Genomic DNA, 17,563 nt, shown 5'->3' with positions numbered 1-17,563 from the left:
GCTGCTTGGAGGGAGGTAGAAGGTGTTAAAAAATATCTGGAGCAGCCCTAGCTGGTGTGGCTCAGTGGACTGAGTGCTGGCCTGCCAACCAAAGTGTCACCGGTTCAGTTCCCAGTCAGGGCACATGGCTGGGTTGTGGGCCAGATCCCCAGTAGGGGGCGCTCGAGAAGCAACCATACATTGATGTGTCTCTCCCTCTGTTTTTCCTTTCCTTCTCCTTTTTAAAAATAAATAAATCTTTTAAAAAATTTTTTAAAAATATTGAGCAAGAAGTACATCTTTTTCATTCAAAACAAAATAAAAATATTTGGGAGATTGGGGATAGTAATCTATCTCCTGTTGTGAGGAATAAGAGATACCGTATCTTTCCAGAATCTCAATTACTGTTGTGTTTCCAAAACTTCTGCCAAAATTGTCTTTCCTGACTTGAAGACTAGGTAGTTTCAGCTCTTAAACATTTTAGAGATTAATTGTACAGTGAATCCTTTCCTCTAATTTGACAGCTTTGCCTTTCTTGAGTCCATGCAATTAAACTTTCTGCTTTGAAATTGAGGGAGAAAGCAGACAGACTCAATTTTTAAAAGCATTCACATTACTGGTTTAAAATATACACGTTTCCTTGGAGATGGTGCTTTGGTCCTTGTGGGGTGGGATGTGAGACCCGTTTTTTCCACTGACCTATTGGTTAGAGAACCTTGGTTACAGGCAGGTGGAGTGGAAAGAACTCTGGATTGGGGATCATTCTGTTCTGTTCTCAGACCCTGGGTCAGGAGCATTGCCACTCCCCTTTTGGGCTTCGGCAACCTGGTCTGGATCATGGGAGTTGGAGTCCATGACCTTGAACGTCAGTTCTGGCTCCAGGTATCTATGATTTATTTTTTGTGGGGGGTATACACATAGAACTTAAACTTCATCCCCTGGAGTCCAAGAGTTACCGAATTAGCAGCTGATTCAAACAACATTCTTCAACACTAAATTTAAATGTTGTTGTTCGCAATTTCTGACTAGACTATTAAGTTCACATTTGCGCCCCCCAAATCACTGATTCTTGCCCCATTTTTTTTATCTTCACCCGAAGACATGTTTGTTTTTAGAGAGAGGAGAAAGGAAGGTGAAAGAAAGGGAGATAGTGATGTGAGAGAGAAACATCGACAGGTTGCCTTCCGTATGCACCCCAAGCAGGGACGGAACACGCAATCCAAGCACGTGCCGTGACTGGGAATCGAAGCTGTGACCTTTTTGGTTTGCAGAACAACACCCAACCTACTAAGCCACACTGGCCAGGGCGCTTGTTCCATTTTTTGATGGTTGGAGGAAACGTAGGAGAAAGAAGCCACCTCTCACAATAATCACTTTCCCATGTCTGTATTAAGGGACTCACTTTTTGACTTTCTCTTTGACTTCCCTTCCTTATTGTGCAGGTGTGGATTTAAAAACACTGCAACAACTTGCCCCTCTTTCAAATACTCTGCTTGTGCTTTTAAACTGCATTCTTCAGCTTCCCCACAGGGCTTTGATTAGCTTGTCTTTTAAGTCTGATTTCTTTTGATGTAAACATTTCCAAGCTCAAACAATAAAGTGTTTTTACCCGGCTACCGAAAGTAATTATCAGGTAGAGAATTGTGCTCAGAAGTAGATTGTGCTCTTCACTAGCCTCTCAGGCTGTCAGTACTTTATTCCATGTCTGTTTCCCTTGGAAACATTGATTTGATCACTTAATCCTTCCTTAAATTATGGGTATAGATATAGTTGTCCTGATTGGAAATTTCAAGTGGATCATTCCAGTTTCATCCAGTGGAAAAACTTTTTGATTTCTTAATGGAGTAATTTCTTGAAATAGCAGAATTTTGGATGTTGCTACTTTGTTGATGGGAAACCTGATTGAGGATGTTACTGTTTGAAATAATATTTAAATGAAGATAAAGAGAATAGGGGTCATCATTATTAATACATTAGGTATTACAACAAAGACCCATATGGAAAATTGATTAATAGCTATTGATATCTAAGAATGGGATGTGTTAATTTTGCTGGTGTAGCTAAGGAAGGAGGGCCATCTTCTCAGTAACCCGGTCAGTGTAGGCATAACTGAGGCCTCTGGGTTTACCATCTCTAGATTGCCCCTGGCCAACCAACTTGGCAGTTTGAGTCCTTTCTTGCCCTGTCTGCCTACCCTCAAGAATCAAATTAATAACTTGGCAAAGAATCCAAAGGATATGCTTCCTTTCTTCAAAATAATAGTGTGTGGTCAGACTAGTTTTCAATCTAGGTTAAGCCAAAGAACAGTGTGGCTATTTTATGCACTTACGTGAACTTGTCTGGCTCCAAGCTCCTCAGTTTCCGCATCTGTGCAATGAGAACTATAATGCTTTTTGCAGAATTATTGCTGGGAACAGTTGAGAAAATGGTGCCCTCTGGGAACCGCAGAGCATCATACAGTGTAAAACAATGTTTGTTTTGAATTTATTGATTGAAGCGAGGTTTAAAAAATCACTTCTCTTGTTACTAATTGTCTTGCCTGCTAAAATCTTTTAGTGTATTTATTTGGAGTCAGAATCAAACAGTTTTGCAGAAAGAGTAGTGTGTCATCATAGGGACTAACTATTTCTTATCCTTTTTCTCCCCCTTATTCCTGGCACCTGAAGCTTTATATGTCATCCCCCACCCTCCACCTGGCTGCAACAAATGAGACAGTGAAACTCTGTGTCTTGTGACAAGGTCTTCAGTACACTTTGAGATGAATTGTCAATGACTTTGCCTGCTCAGACAAAGCATCTTTCAGTGTTGGTTCAACTTAGATGGAGCCTGTGAGCTCCTGAGTTACTACGGGATTTTCTGTGGGAGACCAAAAGGCAAAGTTGTGAGTCACTGGGTGGTACCTGAGGGCAAATAGACCCTGGGTGATGCTTTGAATGTAGTCTTAGCTCATGCTAAGCTTCTGTTTTCCCAGAGCTTTCATTCAAGGATTTAATGACTTCGGAGCCCACCTTGAAGATCTCAGTAAATGAATGGAGTGAGAGCGCCATCTGCTGGCACTTATTAAGAATTGCGTAGTAAGATAATCTTATTTACAGTGTTCTTGCACATCAAAGGAAAAATTCACTGTCATAATCTTTTTTAAAAAACCAGGTATTAGACTTTGATCTTAGATTACACTATAATTATATAGTCATTTTTCTTCTGGTCTCCGGCTGTGATTGTTGACTGAAAATTGGTGCTTTGGGAAATGTCCCAGGGTTAAAATATTCTCAGAGAACAAGAGGAGATGCCTTTGTGTGGTTACCATATAGTTCATGGTCAGCTCATTAACAAGCTCCTAACTTCTCCCTTCCATCCCTTCCGAGTGTGTAATATGACTTCCTTGCTTGCAGATATAGTGGCTCTGAAGTCTCTCATCACGTCTGGAAATGACAGTGTCACTTGGACCCTGTCAGTCTGAGTATATCACCCTGACAATCTTCATTTTGGATGAATCCTCTAAACTCTTTCTTTAGGCTCTTCCTTCTATTCACTCATTCAACTGACCTCAGTGGTGATAGGTTTGGAGATGGTCCACAGGTGGTCAGACACATGGGCCCTGAGAGGTCAACAAATAATTGGTAATTGGCCTAAACTAAAGAAAATATGGACAGAGGTCATTGAATAGAGAGATTAAATGTGTCATTTGGAGTTTTTTTCCTGTACAATTTACAGAAACAGGCAGAATAATCCCACATAGAGGCTAAATGAGAAGTGGTATTTGATCCTTGTATATGGCTTGAGATGTTTACGTCTGAATGAGGAGGGTCCATCTGAACAGGCTCCACTCTGGAGGTTGGCTCCTGAAGTCAGCTCGGAAGCCAGACTCACCTGTTTTAACTTTTTCTCCTCAAACCTTGCTTTCCATTGTTTTCTTTGTACTTTGGGGGAAGAAATGCCTATCTCTAAATGTATGAATTTACATCCCTCCAAAGTTCTCCAGAACTTCAAATGGTTTTATAATGCTCTTTGGGAAATGAGAAGAATCAGGTTATCACCAAAGCAAAGAATGAATAGGCAAGGTGCTAACTTTTCCTAAAAATGCACGGGAAAAGACGTTTGCCAATTGGAGGAAGCTGATGAACTCTTTTGGAGCACAGTGCTCAGATCTAGTTGTGTAAAATTCCACATACTAGATCTATGACGATGTGGCAAAGAGCAAGTAATTCAGTATCATTGGCAAATGCTTCTGTTCTTATGGCCAGTTATACATCTGAGGTGCTGTGATTTCATCCAGAATTACTAGCAGAGATGAGCCTGTCTAGCATTGTTACACACACATATACACACGCGCGCGTGCGTTTTAGGAACGAGAACCACCTTGGTGTGGTAGTTCATATGGGAGGTGGTATTATGAAGCACAAGTGAGAATAGAGCAATTGAAACAGAAAAGCAAAAAAAGTCAATAAAGGGCCTGTTAATGAGCTGAGTGAGCATTTTAATCTTGTGAGACCTCCCCTGCGAGGTTTTGTAGAACCGGTCTTGGAATTTTTCTTTTTCCATCTTAAAATCCCCCTGCTCCCTCCCCTGCTCCCTCCCCTGCCCCCCCCCCCAACACTGGCTCCCGTGCTATTAGTTGAGGGTTGCCTCCCACTGCCCCATGATTTCATTTCTCCTGCATTGACCCCCCTGCATGTCCTGGTAGCTCCTGGAGCAGAGTCACTGGCCTGGAGGAGGGAAGCTACCAGCTTACAGGAAACCACGTACTGAAGCTTCTAGTGAAGTCAAGGGCAGGCTGGGGGTGCAGGCGGGGCATCAACAGTGTCGCCTCCACACACCTGAAACACATTCATGTGTTCACAGATAGGAGGAAATGGTAAATCCAAGTGAAGTTTATAATAATAATAAGGAATTACTATCAGTTTTGTTTACATATGAGAGTTGCATATACATCACCAAATAAGAAGGGAGTGTAAAATGTATACCACACTTAGCTGGATCACAGGCAGAGGTGATTGGGAGATACAGTTGACTTAATTGTGAGCATCTCCATCACAAGTTCATTGCTGCTTCTGAAGATCATGAGAGGTACTCTGGTCATCACCAATACATTTCTGTATCCTTACTATAGCCATTCCATTTGATACCATATTGGCGTTATTCTTGCTTTTCCCTTGCTGTTTTTATCTGTTAAGAATAAGCCTTATAGAGTGAGCACCCCTCTTGTAAATTGAAAATCTAGCCTTTGTGCCTTGTTATGTCTGTGGGAAACTGCTCTGTGGGACTGATTAGACTCCTCTTTTAGTCTTCACGGTAAGTTCTGATGGGCAGAAACAATGACCTTTCAAACTATGCTAAAAAACTAAAAAGAAGGAAAAGGGTGATATTTAGCGGTGGGGTGTGCTTGCACGTGCCCAGAACCCTATGTTTTCTGACTGCCAAGTAAGCACCCGACCACACACTAAGGGATTTGGTGGCATTTTCTGGTTCCGTTCCCACGGTCGCCCCACCAACTTGTCAGTGTTATTCTCCAACTTTATTTAAGGAAACTGAAGCCCAGAGTGGTTAGTTATGTTGGCCATGGATGAATTGGAAAAATTAGGCATTTTTTTTTCCCTCAACCTGACTTTTGGATTACTAGTAAATGATTTTTTAGATATATGCTGACTGTATTTCATATTATATCCTGTAGCAAAATCTGTGATTCTGGGGTTGTGGTTAGTGAGGTATTTGATTTGACTGAAAAAACAATACATTCAACAAGCAGTTGCCTTCTAACTCCAGGGTCTGTATTAGCCACTGCAGTAATAAAACCCTGACAACCAAACTATTGACTGTAATCATATCTTTCATTTGCCAAGCCTCTTTGCTAATTACTGTGCCAAATGCTTTATATCAGAGGGGTCCAGCCTTTTGGCATCTCTGGGCCACACCGGAAGAAGAGTTGTTGTGGGCCACACATTAAATACACAAACACTAATGAAAACTGATGAGCAAGAAAAAGGTCCGTGCATACTTTTTATGATATCCGCCACCACAGATAAGAAAAAAGTCCTCACATAATAACCCTAATTATGCAGCAGTCCTTTCGATAATCTTTTAAAATCATTGAGCGGGTCGCAAGTTTGTGATCACTAACATGGAAAATGTACGTATTTAAGTAATAAAATGCCATTGATTTTTTAAAAGTATTTTTTATTATAAAAGTAAAAGAAAAGAGAGCAACATAAAAGTAGAGGGATGTTTGACATTGTATTTGAGAAACGAATGCATCAGTGTCTGGGTTGATAGAAGTGGTTGGAATTCTCAGTGAGTTCTCAAGATGCTCATCAGATATGTTGGTTATAGTTTTACTCTTAATGTGTTTCATTTTTTAAAATAGTTGCTCACAAATATAGGTGCCGCCAAATAGCAATGACATGAATAAGGTGTCATTGTGAAGCAAGGGATATTTGTCTCTGGGAAGACAGGACACATAAAAGTCCAGTAAAAAAACATGATCAAAAATTTTTTTAAAGTTGAATGTCAGATTGCAGCTCCATGCATTCCACTTGAAAATTGGCAGTTAACGTATTTATGTTGACTGAAAATGGAGTTGCAAGTATAGCAAAATATTGGTTATTTCCCAGGAAATCTTGAAATCTGTTTTCTAATTCTTGTATCAAATTGAAAAGCAAGGCTGCATGTTTTTCTCTGTTCACAGGACTGTGTTTAGCCAACGTGTCGACATGCATAAAATTGTTTGCCTTAATTTGAGCTTGCCATAACTTCATTTTCATTTGGAATGCTGTCACGGTTTGAAACATGGTATTGATAAGTTGGTTTTCACCTTGACACATGTTTAACTCATTTAAATGAGCAGTTAAATCCACTAAAAATGGTAAATCTGTAAGCCAGTTTTCATCATCAAGTTCTGGCACAAATTTGTTTTTTGACACCATAAACGACTTGACAACATGTCGCAAATTGTAAAATCTTTTCAACACTTGGCCTCGACTTAGCCATCTTACTTCTGAAAAGTAAATGATGTCCTCATAGCCAGCATCAGTGCTTTTAAGGAATTCCTGGGATGGGTGATGATTCAGTCCCTCGGCTCTTACGAAATTCAGAGTTGATGATGATTTGCATGACGTTATCCATTCTTAAAGCTTTTGTGCGTAAATTTTCTTGATGTACTTTCCAGTGGTGTTCATCAAACGTGAGTTTTGGGCGGCAATTGCATCATCTTCTGTTAATTTTTACAAGTCTCTCTCTTACCTACACCATCCCCTGCGTGCCATCAGTAACTATACCAGATATGTCCACAATGGGCAAAGAAAACGACTTTAACATATTTTTACTGCTTTATAATTGATTTTTTGTCTTTTAATGCATAAGAAGTTCTTTTTTATCCTCAGTACTTATAATAAAAATGGCAAATTGAGCCGTATCTGTAGCATCGGTGCTGTCACCCATCGCCAAAACATAAAATTTAAAATCGGCAGCTTTACCCTCCAAACTTCTTTCAATAGATTTCCTTTTAAGTCGCCTGGCTGTAGTCCGGTGAGACAAACTGATTTTAGAAATATCCCCTTTTTATCAGGGCGAATTATATCTGCCATGCTTTCTATATATTGCCTAATAAACTAAATATCAGTAAGTGGGTTTGATTTTTTTTGCTGGTAAGTATGCTACCGCACGACTGTCTTTTAAAATGGAATCCGCTGAGTTGTAACTTTTTGAAAAAAATTTTGTTGAGAAGATAGACATTTTTCCATTTCCTCTGTTTTGTCCTTAGGACACAATCCTTCATACACATTGAATTTGGCAGCATGTTTTTGCATGTAATGCATTTTCTAATTATAGTCTTTGAAAACTTGCACGAAGTCCTTACAAAGTAAGCAGAGTGCCTTACCATTTGCCTCGACAAAAAAGTAGTCATCTCACCACTTTCCATTGAACAATCTTCCTTCATCCGTAATTTTTCTTTTTGGGGGTTCTTTTTTCTTTCGAGTCATTGTAGAAGCCATGCTGGGTTTAAAAAAGTAATAATAGGTGAGGGGCTTTATTTGCACTTACTGTGAAAATTCATTTATAAGGAAATAGAAGGCAAGGCCCTTCCACAGCCCCCAGCTGCTGATGGAGGGTGACGTGGAGGGCCAGCTGTAAAGCGTGGCGGACAGTGTGCCGGGTGCCGCCGACGTATGGAAGAGCGCTTATTAATAATCAAATAAGAATGCTCACCTGACTTCTAAATAACATTAAACTCCTAATGCTGCAGTGGTAGGTTAAAATATTGATAGTCGCTGCCTCCCTAAGTCACCACAAGCACATGTAACACCTGATGGTGCCAGTTCTACTGTCTGCATTCGGAAGAGAACACACTGGAAGCCCCACACCACCGTAAAACTGAAGCCACGCATGTGTAAAAATAGCGAGAGCATACGTACATTTATTTAACATGACATTGTGACACGTAGTCACAAAAAACATCTCCTCATGTTTTAAGTACATTTACGATTTAGAGTTGGGCTGCATTCATAGCCACCGTGGACTGCATATGGCCATGGGCCGTGGGTTGGACACCTCTGCTTTATATTTATAGTCATCTTCTTCAGGAGGGAAACTAAGCTGTGAATACAATCCACTGTGATGGTAGATATAGAAAGTGCTAGTGTAAGACTTCAGGTCAAGACCCTTCAAAGTGGCAGAGAGGCTATTCACACCATGGGGCAGTTGTCCTGAGGGAAAAAGGAAGTGCTGAGCCCAGCCTGCCCCCAGGCTAGCAGCCCCTTCCGTTCCCTGTGTCGCACATGTTTTGTATGCCTTGAAGGTGCTAGAGGCTTTAGGTAGATTATCTTGTTCAGGTAAATTTTCAAAACAGCTCTGGGGAATAGGTGTTATTTAGTTAATACAGTTTTATAGGTGGTAGAGAGGGAAGAACATATGGGGAAATTAATTAAATATCTACTATGTGCTTAGACATTTTATATCAACTCTAATTAAAAGAGCAGTTTTATGGGGGTTTTTGTTTGTTTTAATTAGATGAGGAATTAGAAGCTCAGAGAGGTTAAATTACGTGTCAGCCTTGCCTAAGTAGTAAGCGACAAACCTAGGATTCAAACTCAAACCTGTCTTATTCTGACTTCAGTGCTCTTGCACACTTATTAGTGTCAAATTGAGAAAAGATCAAAGAGGACTTCTTTGAGGAGGTATCTTTTGAATCAGTTCTGTTACTATATATAATTTGGTCAGTAGGTCATTACCATACGTGAATTAATGAGTTTTCTAAAAGATTTAAGTAAAACAACATGTAGATATCTCAGAAATTATGCCAAATAAAACCGACTCTTTTGATTTATAAAACATTACTATAATTATTAATATTAATGATCATTCAGCAGAGTAGTGAAAAGCTAGGAAGCTCTACTGGTGTCTTACTTCTGTATTTCCTGTATCTAATAGTATGTTTATTTGGGAACACAGTACTAATAGCTTCTTGCAAGTCAAATCATGTCCATTCTTTTTTTATAATAAATATGTACGGTCAGATATCTTTTACTGCTTGTCCAAGAGCACACTAAGGCATTGACCAACAAAAGCACAAAGCTGGAACTTTGCCTTGAGACCTCTGCTGCTTCCCTCCAGAGACATCCTGTGTTCATGGCAAGATGGGTCATTGTCTTAGGGAGCAGAGTATGATGTGGCATTTTGACCTGTGCCACAAATGTGGAAATAAGACAGCGCTGTTAATCTGTCTTGAGGGCTTTGTGACCTTGAATTAGTTATTTTTCCTCTTTGAATCTCAGGGGTTTTTTTTTCCCTCACCTATAAAATGAGGGACTTCAATATGATTTCTAGTCATTAGTGAGGGAAATGTTAAAATATTTCCCATATTGAGGACATTAAAAAATCCCATGGATGGGCGACTTTGTTAGAAGGAGGCCATGCCTGCTTCTCACAATGCTGCTTAGAATGTCAGGTATGCTTGGCAAAAATATTTACCCCTTTGAATCATAAATCATAACATTTTCATAGGAAGGTTGATATTGTTTATTAACAACCAAGGAAACTGCTTCTCTAGGGGCTGTATCAGAATCACAAAAGGTCTTTTTCAACATGGTCCCATTGTGTACCCTTCCTACCAGTAAGAATCATTACCATGATAACACACTGTTATTGGTGCGCCACAAGTTGGGACAAAAGAAATAACACCTTCTTATGAAGCAACAAATATTATCAAGATATTAAGGTCTTTTTTAGCTACATAGAAATTTTTTTATGTACATGGTCAATGATACAGAGAGATAAAATGTATCTGTTTCCTTAGCTTAATTATAAGACATAAAAGTTTGACCTCTTTGATAGGTTTTTTTTTTCCCCTCTCAACATAGTTAACAGTTATTTTTTTAAAGGAATCTATACAAGTACTAATTTTACTTAACTACTTAGTATTTATTAAGCAACCCTGGGGACTAGATTTCAAATGATACCTACTTCTTGTGCTCTGTTATTAGTAATCTGGCATTCTATGTTTGAGTAATGGAGGTTAGTTACTTGAATTCAATGGAATGTGCTAAAGTTTTATTCATAAGAATAGAAGGGAGTCAGAGCCAGGGTTACATGATGCACTTGATATTCTAAAGATAATCAGCAAAGAACAAAGTGGGTAACAGGGAACTCACTCCTTCAACCCAAGGCCCCAGTAATATTAGGGTCTTCTTCACTAGAAGCTATGAAATAAACTGAACACAAGGAATCAAGGACAGGAATTGAGGCATTTTACTTTGTGGTTGAACAGCCGATATATGCCAATGTTTTCATGAAAAGAAGAGACCCACCCAGAGGAGTAAGCGCTTTCTCCATCCCTCCTTTTCTGTGCGGCCAAGGAGCTCAGTGATCGGTGTGCTTCTTCCTTTTCTTGGATAACTTACTAATAGCTAACCAGCTGGAGTCACTTGATCTTAGGCCCCTGCAGTTGCACAAAAATCTTTGGATCAATCAGAGTGGCACTTGCTGGAACTGATGCCCACAGCCAAAGTGTACAACTGAACTGTTTTCCTCCTCTTTTTCCCTCCCAGTCCCTGGCTGTGTTTTAGTTGCATGGCAACCCATCTGCTGTGATAGCTGATGTCAGCTCATTTTCACTTAAACTTAGCCCAGGAAAGTTTTCAAGACGGGCCCTTGAGTTTGTGTTACCAAATCATAATACTGCGGACTAGTGGGCTCTGCAGACTAAATATAAATGTGGATGTCACATGGGGTTAGCTTCCAGAACAATGTGGCCTTGGGGACTTTGTTTCTGACTTGTAGGAGTTTAGCAAATGAGCCTCTGCCATATGTCTATTTGCTGCTCAAGTTCTTTCTGCATTGTAAGGGAATAAGAACTGTCCAAAATTACCGTAACTCCTGAATATTAGCATTTAGCTAAGTACTTGATACGGATTTTTTGAAAGAAAGGCCAACATTTTACCTAGGTGCATAAGCAGCAATTGGGAGGAAAGAGTGTGTATAGTTAAGTATTGTAACAAGTGAAAAATATAACTTCCGTAATCCAGCAGAGGGCAGAAGGGAGTTTCCGCTGTTTCTCACCTGTGACTGTACAAATTGTGACAATCCAAGGCAAAATTCAGAGAGATGTTTGTAAACAAATTATCCTCAGCCCATTACTGCACAGATCATTCTGGTTGTAAAGACAGGGTCTAGCTTGTGTGCCCAGAGCCAGTTTGACCCCGTCTATGCAAAAGGATGCACAGAGTATTCTTGAGTTATTTATGCCTAAAAGGGGACAAGAGCATTGTACCGAAGTAATAACACCACTTCTAAATCTATTCAAATCTTAATCATTAATGGCAATACAGCATTTTATGGCTTTTCTCACTTACGGTTATGGCACTCCAAATGCTAGAATGAAAGAATATTTGAAAGAAAGACAAGTACATTATTCGATTATCAAATGTTTCTCATTTAAAGTAAACATACCTACATGTAACTCTATAAAATAGGGAAAATGATTTTCATGACCTACTCTGGCTTCTAAAAAGTCAGTTTTATCCTTTCATAGCAAGTTGGGGCAGTAGTGTTCGTGCCCTTGTAAAGGTGAGGTTAATACTGAACCATGGTAAGAAATGAGTCTTTTTCTTGGTGTTTATATAATTTTAAATGCTGGTTGTTAACGTTTGGCTTTTTAAAACACTTTTAAAAGGACCATACATTTTCAGTGCTGATTTGTAGTGAAGGCTGTTTTGCTTGGATAGTATGTTGGTGTCCTTTTTTTTTTTTTTTTTCTGGCTGCTGCTGCTGCTGCTTTTTTTTAACAGCATGTTAGTGTCTTACGTTGGGTTCCTCAGGAAGTAGCCCCTGAAATGGAGTTGGGATTTTTTTCAGGGAGCAGCCTTAGGCTCTGCCGCTGTGGGAGGAAGGGGAGGGAAGCAGGGTCAGGCAGAGGAAGAGGCTGGATTTCCCTGCAGGCCCAGAAATCAGCCGTCGCTGACTCCACTGGGAACTCTGGATTCAGATGACTTTTCAGAGTGTCCTGAGTTGGGAAAGTCCCACATTGATCAGTTACTGGGTGTGTGCCCTCCACCCCGAGCCCAGCCATGGGACATCATGACCCATGGTGAGCAAGTGATCCTTCATGGTGGCTCTTTGTGACGCAGGTTGTGTAAAAAGGAGCCCCCAAAATCAGGCACACTGGATTTTCTTTTTCATAAATTGACTCTTTAACATTGGATAACTGATTGATTGCTTTAAAAAGAAAGTAATAGCTTGTTGTATTCCCATCTGTGTGGAAGGAAGTGGTACTAAATAAAAGACTTTTTGATGGTTAATGTGGTTTGAAAAACAGAAGTTTAAAGAATGAAAAAACTGCTTTTTTATAAATCAGTGTTAAGTTCTAAAATACAGTGGTAACATAAACACACACATATATATGGCTTACTTATTTGCATTGGGATTGCCCTGTGGATAACAAACTATGTTGATTAAAGGTAATCTCAATGAATAATGGAATTGTAGTTTGTGGTGGTTCTTTTCAGTCTGTGGGGAAAATTGTTAAATTAGTCACAGAGAGTATTGCTGGCAGTCTGTCAGATGATGAAGCACCAGTAAGTGTATTATAAAAGACAGGAGGCAGGGAGGGGACATTGGTATGCTGTTCCTAGAACAGTCACTCACATCTAGCCTTTATTTCAGCACATCATATCTAAGTCCTGTCAGTTCCATCGAGCCGTTTGTCATTGTCATCGCTTCAGCTGTGTGCTTACTGGGTGCAGGCCCCGATGCCCGTGCAATGCATATTGGAGACACGGCTCTCACTCTGAGAGAGCTCCAAATATTGTCCAGAACTCCCATTTGTTATATTATCACTAATCCCGTCAGAAAAATAGACTATTTGGGAAGATGTTAAGCTCATGATACAGATGAGTTTTCTAAAAATTAATATTTTTATTGAAAACTCCAGTTTTTCCCATTGGCAATAAATATTTCAGTGGTTTTCATGAATACAGGCTCCTTGAGATCTTTTTTTTTTTTTTTTGGAAAATGCCTATCAAATACCTATGTGAATACCTATTTTATCAATTGTTTTCTAAAGTAAAAATGGTGTTCCCTGAACAAAGCAGCTACTTCAGGACACAACTCAGAGTCACATGTCATATGAGTGCTGTATTTATTTATTTTTAATCCTTACCTGGAGATATGTTTATTGATTTTAAAGAGCGGGGGTTGGGGGGCAAGAGAGAAAGAGAGAGAGAGTTGTCAATCAGTTGCCTCCTGTACATGTTCCAACTGGGGATCGAACCTGTAACCTTTTGGTTCACGGGATGATGCTCCCACTGTCTGAGCCTCCCAGCCAGAGCATGAGTGCTTTTCTTAAAGACAGCTGTTGTGTTTCAGTATGAAGAGGAAATAAGAAAGGTGGCTAATAGGTTGGTGCCGCTCTTGACTAATGCAACGGTGTCAGCAGCTTTGCCCTCCGTTGCTTTTGTACCATCCATTCATGTGTCCACACAGTGAAAAAGCAAACAGTGTGTTAGTATTCTGAAAACAATTATGACCTCACTGTCCCTGGAAAGGGTCCCACTCTCAGTGTCCACAGCCCACATTGACTTTTGCTGGTACAGAGCCCATTTTAAGCGGGGAGAGCCTGAGGGAGGGAGACTGCTTTGGCAAAAGACCAGAGAGCCTGTGCAACTGGCCGCAGAGCTGGGGAACCACGAAGGAAGAGTTGGAGCTTGCTGGGGTTTTCAGCCTAAGTGACCGAGTGGATGGCAAAACCCTTAACCAAGGTGATGATTGGGGAAAGGGGAGCCCTGGTTCATGATGGAAAATGATACTGCTGTCTCTGAGGGAGAAAAGTCTATCACAGTTCTCCCACTTGGAAAAGGATGGGTTCACTCTTTGTGAATAATGAGTAGTGGTTTTTGGAAGCCCCGCACATTCTGTATTGGTGCATAAGACTGTTGCATGTGTGCTTCCTGTAATAGTATTTTTCTCTTTCTGTTTCTAGGAATGGTGCAAAAGCTGGACCAAAAACTTCCAGTGGCCAATGAGTACCTGTTGCTCTCTGGAGGAGTCCGGGAAGGCGTGGTGGACCTGGACTTAGATGAGCTTAATATCTACGCCCGGGGGACCGACTACGATATGGACTTTACCCTTCTGGTGCCAGCCCTTAAGCTACATGACCGTAATCAGCCTGTGACACTTGATATGCGCCACTCAGCCTTGTGCCACTCTTGGCTGAGCCTCCGGCTCTTTGATGAGGGGACGATCAGTAAATGGAAAGACTGCTGCACCATTGTGGATCACATCAATGGTGCCACCAACTACTTCTTCTCCCCAACCAAAGTGGCCGACTGGTTCTATGATTCCATCAGCATCGTCCTATCAGAGATACAGAAGAAGCCCCAGCGAGGGATGCCCAAGGTGGAGAAGGTAGAAAAGAATGGGACCATCATCTCCATCATTCTGGGTGTGGGGAGTAGTCGCATGTTGTACGATATTGTCCCTGTGGTATCTTTCAAAGGCTGGCCTGCAGTGGCCCAGAGCTGGCTCATGGAGAACCACTTTTGGGATGGGAAGATCACCGAGGAGGAGGTCATCAGTGGGTTTTACTTGGTGCCTGCTTGCTCCTACAAGGGTAAGAAGGACAATGAGTGGCGTCTGTCCTTTGCCAGGAGCGAGGTGCAGCTGAAGAAGTGCATCTCTAGCAGCCTCATGCAAGCCTACCAGGCCTGCAAAGCCATCATCATTAAACTCCTGTCCCGGCCCAAGGCTATTAGCCCCTATCACCTGCGGAGCATGATGCTCTGGGCCTGCGACAGACTTCCTGCCAACTACTTGGCTCAAGAAGACTATGCAGCTCACTTTTTGCTGGGCCTCATTGATGACCTGCAACACTGTCTCGTCAACAAGATGTGTCCCAATTATTTCATCCCTCAATGCAATATGCTAGAGCACCTGTCGGAGGAGACGGTCATGCTCCAGGCGCGGAAGCTGTCCTCCGTCCGCTCAGACCCCGCGGAGCACTTGCGCACCGCCATTGAGCACGTCAAGGCCGCCAACCGGCTGACGCTGGAGCTCCAGAGGCGAGGGAGCACCACCAGCATCCCCTCTCCGCAGTCGGACGGAGGGGACCCAAACCAGCCTGATGACCGTTTGGCCAAAAAACTGCAGCAGCTAGTGACTGAGAACCCGGGGAAGTCCATCTCTGTCTTTATTAACCCCGATGATGTCACGAGGCCCCATTTCAGAATTGATGATAAATTTTTCTGAGCATTTTGCTGCACCCCTCCCCCGACCCCATTTCTAAAACTCATCATGTGTTGTGTGGTTTGTGACACTCTTCTTCCGTTTTTTACATATCCAGCCTAGATTGGATCTGTTAAGAACACATTTTAAGACTCCTGTTTCTGCAGGATGGTGCAGGCTCTGAAACAGTATATTACTATTTCATATTCTGCCTTTGGTTTTGTTTACTTTTTATAGCTGTTGTCACATAGGTAGTTTTTGTTTTTTAAGGAGAACTTGAGCCATAGGTGAAGATGCCCATGAATTCTCTTGCTTTTTGCTGTTTCAGACTTTGTGCAAATTTGTTAATGGGAATAGGGAAACAGACTTCGTTCTGACACATAAGGATTCTCTGATTTTTTTGTTTAAACTTGTCCTTATTATTTTTTAATTAGGTTTTATCACTACAGATATTTGAGAATCATCCGAACATGGGAACTCCCTGGTATCTTAGCTGTGGATTGAATCCTTTTGACCAGTGTCCAGAGTGGTTTTCCCCTTATCCAACAATGGAGACTTTGAAAGTGAAAACGCTACAAATTCTGTTCTGGAGCAACTTCATTGAATGTAATTGTCCTCAAATCAGAACTCTGGATGGTTTGGAAGGTGTGTTTGACAACTTTCCAAACATAATTAAGGTTTCCAAATGGTAGTTTTAGTATGTGTAATTATTTGAAGCCTTATTTAAACCTTATTAAAGAACATACCATTATAATTGTTATTTGCACTAATGAAATTTTTGCCATTGTCAGAGTCTCAGTGTGTGTGTTTCAGTATAATTTGATATCCTCTGTTGAAACGTTTTTTGGTTTGTTTTTTTTTTCAGTTAGCCCATTTCTCTCAAGCAATGGAATGATTCTTTACATTTGTTTAGTTCGCCTTTAATTATGGGCTCCTGTTTTGCCCTCTTTGATATTCCTGTTTCCTATCTTACTGAGAGACGTTTTTAAAGCTTTATACCTGCTGAGTGACTTTACCTGAAACTGGGAAAAATATATACTTGATAGAATAGGTGTCTTTGTATGTATTTCTTTTGGGGTGATAGAGATAAGTTTTTTTGTAAAGTCTCTTTGCTTCTACTGAGAGTTTTGAGGAAAACTGGCAGGAAGAATTTATAATCCCCAAGCAGAAGACATCATGCCTGTTCAAAAGCAGGCTTTGCTGTAAGGCTGGGGCCAGGACATCTGTGGGCAGCAGCCTTGCTGTAGAGCTACCCTGTCTTCATGAATGAAATTTCCTGCCAGTTTTAGGTGCCACAAGGCATCGACTCCCTTTTGGTGTGGACTCATTGCCAGCTATGGTGTTTGAGAGGTCAGGGGGCCTGCCGACCTCCCAAAGAATGACCGGGATGTCTACTGTTGAAAAGATCAAGCAACAGTTTGGTTTTGATCTTGAATGTCCAGACTTACAGGTTTGATTAAAATCAGGCATATGTGGTCTTGGGTTTTTGCATGGGAATTAATGTAATGTTTATAAATGAAAATGAAATCATTCAACCATCTTAAGTCAAACACAGAAATGATCATAATAAAAGAAACGCACTGGCCTTGGAATTTTGTTGTTGTTGCTCTTTTTAGTTTTTAATCTGGAAACTGTTTTCTTACTAGGAATCCCAATAGTAATTTTCAGTAAAGCTGGGGGCTTACTGTTGTCCCTGAGGCCAGTTGTTATGGAGTGAACACCCACTATTTTTTCTTCCCTTTCCTTAATTTTTTAACTAGTATCTACCTACCCACACAATCTATGTCCTTCTTAGGAAATGACTTATCCCCAGCTCCATACTGCATCCTGACTGGTATAGGCCAATGGACATACCCACTTCCCTGGCCACAGTCAC

The 17,563-nt window shown here is 40.9% G+C and overlaps 1 protein-coding gene across 1 annotated transcript in view; it reads left to right on the top strand.

Annotated features, from left to right (window-relative positions):
• The window catches only part of MB21D2 (Mab-21 domain containing 2), a 103,295-nt gene extending 86,008 nt beyond the window's left edge, over positions 1-17,287 (top strand). Inside the window, exon 2 of the mRNA XM_054585133.1 lies at positions 14,447-17,287. Within this exon, the coding sequence (XP_054441108.1) occupies positions 14,447-15,711 (1,265 nt within the window). The 3' untranslated portion in view covers positions 15,712-17,287. The remainder of the gene's footprint in view (positions 1-14,446) is intronic.
• Positions 17,288-17,563: the final 276 nt, after the last annotated feature.

This window comes from Pteronotus mesoamericanus, unplaced genomic scaffold (assembly GCF_021234165.1).
Source record: "Pteronotus mesoamericanus isolate MK-2021 breed Mesoamerican mustached bat unplaced genomic scaffold, CSHL_Meso_final contig_82, whole genome shotgun sequence".
NCBI classification, from domain to species: Eukaryota; Metazoa; Chordata; class Mammalia; order Chiroptera; family Mormoopidae; genus Pteronotus; species Pteronotus mesoamericanus.
The sequence above is the reverse complement of the archived record's forward strand: the minus strand, read 5'-3'. Positions and strand labels throughout refer to the sequence as shown.